The sequence below is a fragment of the Vigna unguiculata genome, chromosome 1 (assembly GCF_004118075.2).
Source record: "Vigna unguiculata cultivar IT97K-499-35 chromosome 1, ASM411807v1, whole genome shotgun sequence".
In the NCBI taxonomy this organism is placed as follows: domain Eukaryota; kingdom Viridiplantae; phylum Streptophyta; class Magnoliopsida; order Fabales; family Fabaceae; genus Vigna; species Vigna unguiculata.
In genome coordinates this window covers 31,520,074-31,532,230 of record NC_040279.1, presented here as the reverse complement: position 1 = coordinate 31,532,230, position 12,157 = coordinate 31,520,074, and the positions used below count along the sequence as shown (strand labels likewise).

At 30.0% G+C, this 12,157-nt stretch overlaps 2 protein-coding genes across 2 annotated transcripts; one reads left to right on the top strand and one right to left on the bottom strand.

The window, feature by feature from the left end:
• The first annotated feature begins 3,242 nt into the window (after positions 1-3,242).
• Positions 3,243-4,313, top strand: LOC114163978 (transcription repressor OFP12-like). Its single transcript, XM_028048404.1, has one exon. The coding sequence runs from the start codon at positions 3,273-3,275 to the stop codon at positions 3,969-3,971; it is 699 nt and encodes a 232-aa protein (XP_027904205.1). The 5' UTR covers positions 3,243-3,272; the 3' UTR covers positions 3,972-4,313.
• Positions 4,314-7,233: 2,920 nt separating this feature from the next.
• On the bottom strand, positions 7,234-11,934 carry LOC114187404 (increased DNA methylation 1-like). The gene is made up of 7 exons (XM_028075690.1): positions 11,802-11,934; positions 11,532-11,614; positions 10,506-10,741; positions 9,700-9,786; positions 8,135-8,234; positions 7,660-7,853; positions 7,234-7,527 (listed from the first exon to the last, which is right to left on the bottom strand). Exons 1-6 carry the CDS (start codon positions 11,911-11,913, stop codon positions 7,668-7,670), a joined length of 804 nt encoding a protein of 267 aa, XP_027931491.1. The 5' UTR covers positions 11,914-11,934; the 3' UTR covers positions 7,234-7,527; positions 7,660-7,667.
• Positions 11,935-12,157: the final 223 nt, after the last annotated feature.

Below are 12,157 nucleotides of genomic sequence, written 5' to 3'. Positions count from 1 at the left end.
CTTCGGACACAAAACAAACGCTTTGGAATTTCTAAAACCTTTACTAAAATGCAAAAAAGAAGATCTCTTTGAAATTTGAACCGTCTCTCCGTGGAAGCTTGAAACGTTTGAAAGGTGCAATCTTTAATTTTTGAAAAAAAAAACTCTCTTTGAAATTTATAGTTTTTTTCAAATTCTTCATTACACTTTCATGTGAAAACATTTCACCATTTATTTATAATATCTTTTGTCACTCCTTCAAATTAATTTTCTTTTTTTTACGTTTAATTATATTTTTAATTTTAGCAATATTAAAATAGAGGTTATTTATTATTTAATTATTTTTTAACTTTTTTATAGGTGTTCATCAAATAAATTATTAATTAGAGTTGTATATCACTTAAGAACATTTTTGTTATTTAAATAAAGTAAAATTGCATTTATGATGATTAGGTCAAAATTTAGTTCATATTACAGTTAACTATGTACTTTTAAATTCAAGACATATTAATTATCCTTAACTAGTAGACACTAGTTAGCAAGATTAAGGATGTCAAAAAAATTTGTGTCCGCAGGTATCCGTTGATAAAATCTGCAACGGATATGAAATGAATATTGTAAATGGATACCCACGGATAACGGGTAATACCCGTATGTTAACGAAACATGTACGAATATTATAGTATCTGTACCCGTGGATACCCGTATTCACTAAACTCTAATTTAAATTAAAAAAATAAAAAAACATGATTAAAATATTAACATATTGATTTTGAATGAGTTATTTTTTTATCAATTAGTTTTTTTTTAAATTATTTCTATGTAGACTGCCATTCAACATTATTTAAATATGTTATTTGAACTTTGTTTAAAATTTATGAACGTTATGTATTGTATTGTATTTGAATTCACAATTAAAATATGTTGTTAAACATGTATTTTTATTTTTTTGTAAGTACCCACGGGTACCGTGAATATTCATAGATATTAAAAAATTATGCGGGTACCCGCATAATGGATACCTGACGGATATGTGTACGGGTACGAGCTGGAGATATTTATCCAGCGGATAGGGTACGGGGGAGATACTACCCTTACCCTAATCGTCTCATTGACATCACTAAACAGGACCCTTAATTTAAAATAAAATGGAACATGCAAAAAGGTATTTGTATATTACCTTTATATAATATGATTTAATTATAGGTTTAATTATGCCTTTGGTCCCCATTTTGGAGTCAAAATCTCAAAATGGTACCCAAAATTTTAAAAGTCTCAAAATGGTCCCCTTTTTTGTTGAAACGTCTCACATTTGCCCTTGTCGTTAAGTCAACGTTGACGCCGTTAGAGGGAGTGTCACGTGTCAGTTCCTCGATTTTTTGAATTTTTTATTAATTTTTTTTTTTGATTTTTTTTTTAAATAAAAAAATTGCCACGTGTCACGCTGTCATCGTGCCACGTGGCAGTGACAGTGACACGTGTCAGTATTACGCCACATGTAGGATTTTGTTAGTCTCAATTTGGTCCCTTTATTTTAATTTGTCTCAATTTAGTCCCAATTTTTGTAAAAATTAGCAATTTTGTCCCTCTCCAAATTGAAATCAAATTTAATTTCTGTATAAATGTACACAAATATTTCCATCAAAATTGATATTTCAAGTAAATATTTTTAATCAAATTAAGTTCATTTAATTAATATTTTACATTGAACTTTATTTAAAATGGTTTAAAAGTTGTTAATAGAAAATAATGTTAATATAAAAAAATTCATAAATTACCTAGTTCATGTTACAATAAAACACATATAAATTTAAAATTTTAAACAATTTTAAATAAAGTTGAATGTGAAACATAATTTTAACTAAACTTAGCTATGTTAAAAATATATAATAAAAATATCAATTTGAATACAAATATTAAATTTAATAAAAATATTTGTATAACATTTATATAAAATTAAATTTTGTTTCAATTTGAAGGGGGACAAAATTGCTAATTTTTACAAAAATTGGGACTAAATTGAGACAAATTAAAATAAAGGGACTAAATTGAGACTAACAAAAAGACACGTGGCGTAATACTGACACGTGTCACTGTCACTGCCACGTGGCACGATGACAGCTTGACACGTGGTAATTTTTTGATTTTTTTAAAAAATTAAAAAAAAATTAAAAAAAATTAATAAAAAAATTAATAAAAAAATTCAAAAAATCGAGGAACTGACACGTGGCACTCCCTCTAACGCGTCAACTTTAACTTAACGGGAAGGGCATACGTGAGACGTTTCAACACAAAAGGGGACCATTTTGAGACTTTTAAAAATTTCGGTACCATTTTGAGATTTTGACTCCAAAATGGGGACCAAAGGCATAATTAAACCTTAATTATAACAATAAATGTTGTAATTAATGTAAGATAAAAGTTTTGACAACCTTATATTTTACTTGTATTTATAGTTTATTTTTTTGATGAGTTCATGATTTGGATCGGCCTAACATTTCTTAATATGATTATTTACGTGTTTACATTAATTAGATGATTATCTCATTTTTATGTGTCATTCGATCGATGATGATTTGACCATATAATTTGTATAAAAGACTAGAGTGAAATCTTGTAGACAATCTAACTAACATGACTAAATTGTATGTTTCACGTGACCGAACAATCGATATTATAGATCTTAGTTAAGTTGATTATAAATGAAAAACCGAGTAAAATATTATCGACCACTCATAATATCTTTAAATCATGAAAGTACTTTTTGTTGACTTGTTCGACCTTGCATTCATTACAATAAGTTTGGAATAATTATAAGACAAAATTTAAACTTTAACTGAATAACACTTAAAACAATCTTAAATAACCCCATTTAATTAAATTTATTGTGAATGATAAGAAATGCATGTAAGAAAAATCACTTTGCTGGTGTCTCTTTCAGGTAGAAAGTAGAGAGACAAAACTGTTGAGGCCGTGCAGCTACGCGCCGTAGACGAAAGCAATGGAATGGTTTTGATCGAAGAGAGTGGGTCCGATTTTAATACTACTTTGTTCTGCTGCTGTCTCGTCACCGTTGAAATCGTACCAACCCCAAAACTACAGAATCCCTTTCTCTTTCATTTACTATTTTTCTTTTCGGAAAAAAGAAATAATTTATAACTCATCCGTGCAATAAAATTTATTAATATATATATATATATATATATATATATATATATATATATATATATATATATATATATATATATATATATAAGCTCTATACCAACCAATTCGCCTAAACCAACAATGTCATGATGCCAAACATGCCGCGAACCGGAGAAAGAAGAAGAAAAAGAAACAACCTTAGCCGCTTGAACTTCAACCTATGTTTCTCAATCCCCATGCAACCGTTCACACCACAATCTTCCCCTACCGCCACCTCTTCAACCGTTCTTCAGAATCAAAACAAAAAACCACTATCACAACCCGCCACGTCAACGTCCCCGATCAGGAACTACGACCCTACTAACCCATTCCCGAGCCTCGGACCTGAACCCCAACCTGCTGACCTGGCCACCGCCTTCGTCTCCCAACGCTTCTTCTTCACCTACCCCGGCCGATCCAACTCCATCGTCGAATCCACCGTCACCGACACCGATTGCGCCACCTCCTCATCCTCGCCAAGAAATCCAGTCGCAACCGTCGAAGAAAAGGCGAAAACAGCGCTCGAAGGCAGCGTTGCGGTAGAGATGTATTCGCTGGACCCTTACGCGGATTTCCGGCACTCCATGGAGGAGATGGTGGCGGCGAGTCCCGAGTTGATCGATGTGGCAGCTAATTGGAAAGAGCTTCTTTTCTGCTACCTCGCGCTCAACCCGAAGAGCACGCACAAGTTCATCCTCTCCGCTTTTTCTGATCTTCTTCTCAGCCTCCTCTCGCAATCTTCTCCTCCGCCGCAGGATGCAGATGCCGGCGACGTTCCCGTCGGTGGCGATGGATGTTCGAATTAGATACAGTAAATGTTGAGAAGTTGCATGTGTTTCTGTAAGTTGAAAAAAACGTAACGTGGGTGCCAGGTAGAGATTAATTAGTGGTACTATACATTTCGTAAGAATTAATTAAGCTTTTTTCCGCATAATTAAGTTAGCTTGGTTAAGTCATGCGCTGTTTCGCAATTTTTGTTTCTATTTAATTAATTAATTTAGTTAGTTAGAAGTGACGTCTTTGATTTTTCTTTTTTCTTTTTGAGAAAAATACTAAAATGATGATTTTATTATTTTCTAATTTAGCCAAGTTAGGTTTTAAAAATGGTACGACTCAACAAAGTGAAGCAGTGTGTTTAGTATATACCTTCGATACCTTGTAAACTTTTATGTACATTTGTAGATTTAAACTTTTCTGTACATTTGTAGATTTTAAATGAAATCGTGCTAATGGTTTGGAATTTAAATGTGAGTTTAAGTTTTACATTGATTAAAAATGAGAAAGAAGAATACTATATAAGACTAAAGACCTATAAATCTATTGTCTTAAGATTTTGGGTTGAGAGTAATGTTAATGTCTCATGTGGTTAAGTTCAAGTTTCATTGGTGTTGTATCTCTTCAGTGATATCCTTTGTAGACCTAACACTAATTTGATATAACTTTTAGTGTATTATAATATAAATTAAAGTGATATTATATTTTATACAAATTTTGGTTAATTTTAATTGAAATCGTGTTATTAACACGACTTTACTTGATTCAAAATCGTATTGAACTGGTACGATTTTTTCATGGTAAAACGTAACAAGTTTAGACAACTTGTTAATTTATAATATTTTTAAAACTTGTGTCCGATGATTTAAGAAAAAAAAAGAAATTGCACATTTGATGCTTTTGCATGTTTTTTGTTTGTGAAGGTATGTGAGGAACGGAAACCTGAACCTGATCTCAAAGTTGGTCCCCTAAGCCATGCATTCCATATCTATAGGAATAAATAATTCATCTCTTTCTAAAAACAATCATTTATCAACTCTTTCTACTAATACTATAAATAATAATAATAATAATAATAATAATAAATTTTGAAATTTATAAATATTTATTATTACTGAATAATTATATCTATGATCCCTATTAAGTATGCATTTAATTGTCTAATTAGCTTTAAATACGATTAAATGAATTTGTAAAAGTTCGAGATGTAATAAGTACTGTCAGAGAAGAAATACAATTTTTTCTCCTGAACAATTCAACATTTAATATACATTTATGTACACGTCTTGAAATTGAACTCAAAATAACATGTTTAAGGATTTCAAATCATGCTCACTCTCGAACCAAGACTTTGGTTTAAGAAATCACATTTACGAACTTTTAGAGCAAACTTTTATCATTTATAGACAACATCACACGAATGTTTTCTATTTCTGTCAAAATTAATATAATAATAATTTACTGACTCGCATAACATATATATATATGGATAACTCTCTTTCATTCGTCCATTATACACGTTACTTTTGGGGAACTCAAAATTTTTGAGATCATTTAAAAATGGTATGTAGAAAACAAGATTCGGCTATCTAGGGAAATAACAGGCAATTTCTAGTTGAATTAGAAGAAAGAACAGAACTCTGAACTCTGCATGTTGAAAAGGAGCACAACAAATTCATTTTGTCTTTAAAATATTCAAGAATCATGACAGTATTGAGCAGAAATGCCACTGTCCTTATTTCTGTGTCATACTCAATATATATGTATTTATATGTATACAGATGCCAGTCAGGTTTCATCAGGATCTGCATAAAAGCCGTAGTTAAAATTTGCAGGTTGAATTCAGTGTCAACCTCCGGTTTGTCGTTAGATCTGGTTGATAATTAATAATATTATTATTTAGAATGTTATTTTAACTATTAAATTTTAATAATTTTTTTTATAAAGTGATATTCTTTTAAGTAATTTTGAAATATTAATAATAAATAAATAAAAAAGTAGAAAATTATTTAAAAGATATCTTCTAAAGTTATAAAAAAAGAGAAAATTATCTAAATTTAATAAACAAACAATATTTTTCTTTTATTATTTTAGTGTTGAAAGTGTTCCATAGTTGTAAGAAATTGTGACTGATGAATATATGTGAATAAATCGTCTTTTTGATTGTACGTGGAATGGTTTGCAGCCAGACAGTGAATAACTACATCAGAAAACGCCACATAAGAGAATAAGAATTGGAAAACAGCTAGACAAGGGCAGGGGCAATAAAAGGAAGTTTGTAGTATTTTTTAGTGGAAACTTGATTCGCTGTAGGAACAGTGTAATTGTTATTACTGTGTAGCATATATGCCAACTCCTACTCGTCAATATATGCCCTATAGGGTTTTGTACCTTATAGAAATAAATTTCACAATTACGGAAATGGATAGATTTTTGAAAACATACAAAATACCAATAAACAGTGTTTTAAAGTATAAATTTTTAAAAGAAGTCGTGTTAAAATATAATTTATCTTTTAATTACTTTCAAAATAATATTAAAATTATGTTTTAAAATATGATTATATATATATATATATATATATATATATATATTTCTTTAAAATATTTGTTCTTTGACAAAATTTTATTTGACAAACAATCATTTTAGTAAAAAAAAAATTCCAAAACGTTATTACTTTATTTTTGTAATTTTCATTAAAAAAATAAAAAATTATTCAATTTAGTAACTTTATCAAAAATTTGTTTGTCAAAAGTTCCGGTCCTAAGGCTTCGACATGTAGTACAGTATTAAGGTTTCCTTTCAAAAATCACTTAGAGTTACATTTTTCTAGTTGATATTATGTTTTAAGAAGCAACTTCAAATGTATTTTTAAAATGAAAAAAAAAATTCTACTTTTATGTGTGTGTAGACAAGAATGTTGTAATGAAGAGATAAAAAAATAAAATTATGAAAATATCATACAAATTAGAAAACGCCAAAGGAAAACAAGAATGTAGAATAATATATAATGATGTAACTATGTACATAAATAATGTAACTAGTATATTTACTTCAAATGTGTCTAAAAATTATATACGGTTCTCTGGTAAAACAAAACTTATTTTTTACTGTCTTTTTTGAAAACATTACTAGAAGGGAAAAAGGTTACTTACTATCTTTTGCATGAAAAATAACAGCATTCAACAAATACCTTATATATGATAGCTAGACACCTAGACCACACACCAATAAGCATTTCAAACATCCATGGGATGAGCATTCATAAGGAAAATGGAAGTCTTTTAAGCTGTTGGGCAACCAAGACCAACTTAACTTCCAAATTGAAAGAAAACAGACAAATGAACAAGTTGTCTTAATTTTCTGTAGTTGTAAAAAGTACTTTTTGTTGTCCATGTTATGTCACTTAGAACCAATCCATTTTAATTAACAATAACTCCAAACCAAGGTAGTAAATCTACAACAGAACATTAAATATAAAACAGTTTTGTCCACCAAATGATAAAATAGGCAAAGAGAGCAGTCTTATGTAGGATGATGTTTCTCCGAGATTGAACTTGGTTTTGTCAAGGGTCACCGTCCACAAACCTAGATAAAGAAAATGTGTCAATTGGCTTATGCAATGGTAGCATAGTGTGTGCGTGCATGTGTCCAGGGATACACAACATTTTTGCAGTAGTCTCTACCAAAACGCACCATTTGTATGAATCAAATTCTCACCAGGAACTTTATGTAAGCTTTGGTAACCTCTTCTGTAACTTTTCTGTGCCACGACAAACCAACATATTCACGCCCTTTATTATTTTCTCTGTTGTCGAATCGACTGGCTCAAACCCGAAAGAACGAATCCAAGTTTCTCTGGTTTGTTTCACGGTTGGTACCACCAATAACTCAACGTTGAGGTGACTGAGTGTCTGGTAAATAGTAATAGTCATAGAAACAAAAGTTAGTTTTGAAGTAAGCAAAACCAAAATAAAAATGTACCTTATAGTCGCGGTTTCATTACAATTTTTGATATTTTTAAACATTCTATAGAAATAATAGGACAACTACAGCCACAGTACAGTGATAGAAACCTAAAAAGATCTTGACCCTAGGGCTACAGTAGAAGTTGCAGATAATTTTTTAAAACCTTAATGTTATAGAGCGGTGTATACATGGCAGGAAAAGAGACAAATAACCTTAACGAACTCACCGATTCAATTATCCTTAGAAGCCGAGCGAACATTCCTTTCTTCCTATAAGCAAAAACAGTTGCAACAAATGGCAACTCTGCTAGTTGGTTCCCATGAATCCTGTTTAACAAAAACTTTATCATCACTATACACATTTCACTAGCATGCACTCATGCACAGGTGATATAAATAGATCAATAACTGTGTAGAAAGGCAATTGAATTCGTAGCAGTAGAATTGAACTGAGGAGATAGAGACATCTAACCAGGAAAGTAACTTCACATGAAATAAATTTTTACAATAGCAATTAGCAAGGTAAAATATTACTGATTTTCAAAACATTCTAAAACATGTTGCCTAAATTAAACAATAGAGCAGCAGATGTAGTGTTTGAAAATCATGTCATCTAACAGCAATGCCAAAAGCTTGTTTATGCTTGAATTTTGATAATCCCGGCTTATTATAAGTATCATCCTTTTCAGCTATATTTTTCAAAAGAATTCGGTCTAAATATTCAAATTATGGGGCGAGAACGAAAAGGGCTAAGCAAAGCAATCAACTAAAAAGGTAAAATGAAATTATAACTTACACTATAAGAAAATATTTTCCATTAATAATTAAATTTAATGACAAAAAATTGTTAATTACTATAATGACTAATTTAGATAAAATAAAAAAAGTATTGGTTAGTAAAATAGTGATTATTATAAATAAAAAATTATAATTGGTTTTTAAATTTGTTTTTAAAATTTAGTTACCAAAATTTTGACTATAAAAAAATATTGATCAATAAATATTTGTTTCCCAAAATTTTATCAAAAAAGTTAGTTTCTAAATTAGTCTCTAAATAATTAGTGATCTATTATAATTTTTTATTATAATACTAACTATTTTAATAATCAATAATTTTTTATTTTTGAAATTGATATCTAAATTAATCACGTGACTAACAAATTTTTATGGCTAGGAGAAAAAAATTCATGTAGTTATTCTAGAGTTGTTATTATTTTTCTTTAGATTTTTTTGCCGTATCATTGCATACACACTTTAAGAAACTTTTTTAAGAAATTAGACTTCCTAATAACAATGCAATTTTGTAATGGGCAAATTCCGGTCTTCACAGAATTAAATCTTTTTGAATCATAAAGGAAAAATCATATTGATTACATGCAATGGAAAGCTGAAACAAGAACCAAAAATAGTAAACCAAACCACTTAAAATATCCAAGAGTAATATTTTTTTGATATCTTAATAATGCAACATTCTATTTATTACGCACTTTTTTAGTGTATCTCTTCTTATTATAGCACCTCATTTATTATATCTATATTTTGTAAATTCTTACTCTCTCTGTCATGGATTGCCTACATGCATCTAAAAAAATTCAATACTGCATAGAGCTGGTCCACAAGAAATCCAACACCAAAGAAAATAAATTAATTATTTTTCGTCCTCACAAGTTATATATATTTCCAATGTTTGGCATACATGTGTGTTTTTTTTTTATCAGCAAATTTCGTTTTGCATATACATATATGAGTTGCATGAACGCATTTATAATCAAACTTAAACAGATATTTATACCTGATTGATGCAACGCTGATAATCTCATAATCTTTCTCTAGAATCGCAGTAATAAACCCCTTACAGTCCAGGCGAGGAAAGTTTGACCTGATCAAGATATATAATGACAGCACAAGATAAGAAAAAACTTTCACAGACATTACATTTTCAGATGAATGAAACGATGATCACGTAACTTACTTGTGAATGTCAAAATCCAAAATCATTTAAAAAAAATAACTTTACCATGCATTCTCCTCAAATAGTTTTCTATTCATCATTCTCTTCATCAGGAACCCCAAACGAGCAACAGGGTTGGAGGCATTCCTCATTCTCTTTAAGAACACAAGTTAAGTTGAATATATAATATACCTTAATCCCTTCATTCATGTCTTTTACAAATTAAAAAATTGCATTTCTTTTTATGGTACCCTGATTCATTGACTGACAACATGCCCAGGGCCAAGAGAATCATTATTTGGTTGCTATTTCAATTTTATTATTCCTATTCTGATAGATATAGTGCATCATTTTCTCAAAAAGATCTTTTTTTCCTTATTTTCTGAAGGTTTGTTTGCATTTGATTCCTTATCAACTTTCGCAGTTGAACAAATATCTAGCACAAAGTTTACAAAATCCTATTTATGACTCTATCTGAACTCATTCTGTCAGTTTCCTTTTTCCTATTTTCCTGTTCCTTCAGAAATAATTAGACATGTAAAATCCATTGAAATGTCTTCATAAAAGAGAAGTTATGACTGCAACTGCATGTGCCCTAAAAATGTTAAAAAGCACGTAAAAGGGCATAGTAAGTGAAGTGATCTTACCCACAACTATATACAATACTTTGTATTATATTTGTCCCGCTTCCCTCTTCAATGTATGGCATGAAGCTCTCACTCAATACCGATAATGCAACTCCCAGTTTGGCATTGCATTCAACATTTTCGGCGTCTAACCTTGTTAAATTAGGGTCAGTATCTGCCCGGTAAATAAAAGACCAAGAAAATCCATCCTCTATGTTATGTTTAACACGAAGAAGCCCTTGAAGTCTCTCATATATCTGGGAAGACAAAATACCAAATTACATATTAGTTAGATTACCATAATCAGAGATACCTTGTAGTAATAACAACAACAAAAACTTTTTTCAGTAGGTATTGCCTATTACATTAATTAAGTCTTGTCAATCTCTCTCTCTCTCTCTCTCTCTCTCTCTCTCTCTCTCTATATATATATATATATATATATATATATATATATATATATATATATATATATATATATATATTCTCTTGAATCAAAAGGAAAGGGAGTAAACAACATTGTGAGACCGGAATATACTATCAAAACCTAGGCTATTTTTTTTTTATCAACAAACAAATAATTTCGGATATTATTTAGGGATATTATTTAGTGGTGCATCTTATTGGGGATTACCCAAAAGACTAATCACAATTGAATAATTTCGGTCTTAATTATGTTAGTATTTGATTTAAAGGATGTAGTGGATGAGAAAATTGTGTAGGAATCCAAAATGTTAATGATGATATGGGTAAATGAGAAAAGTTACGGGAGGGTTGAAATGGCCAACATTAGGGCAATATTTAGCTACATGAATATATTGGAGACAACAGTTTTTCTGGTTGTGACTGCCACAATTACCTGGGCAGTGCCTCGGTTTTATCTTATATATTAATACACATTTTTCTTATAAACACGTGAATTAAGTAAAAAAAAATATTATAATGGTTGTAAAAGATGAACTCAAGTCAACTTGAGCATAACATCGCCATCATAAATTTAAGTAAGCTTAAGATTGAAGAAGATGAAATTATAAATAGATGATATACCTCCCTACATCCGTTTCCACATAAGGGTAGCCTTTTGTTACGAGCGGAATTGCCTCCATGGGACTTAAGACAGGATAGGTGAACTACAAAATAAAATAAATTTAGTGTTTACAAATAGCTTTAAAAAATAAAAATAAAAAAGTAAATTTTAGATCTAATTCAAGATTAATTTGAAATTTGTATCTATTTATATACTTTAAATTAACTTTATCTGATTTTTTCTAGAATTAATTGATAAAACAATGCATTACGTAAATGGAGAAGACATACATCTTTTCTCGCATACAAGGCATTCGGTCGACATCTGAAACGGGGCAAGGCCTTCAAAGGCGATCACAGTCTTTTCACACTGCAGCCCACAATATTTGCAGCAGCAACTCATACAGTGCCAATCACCTTCTGGAATTGTCTGCAGGTAAAACAATAAAATAGGTGTTTTTTTCGGTACAGTATTTTCTTAATCAGCAAAAGGAAATAAATGTTTATTAAACAGGGCTTGAAAGTACTAATATTTACATAAGTTTTTTCATATATACAGGACACATTATACAAATATTAAGTGGTATTATATATCGTGGGTATAGCATGAAACGATCATGTATAGCATAGAAAATAATGTATTTTCC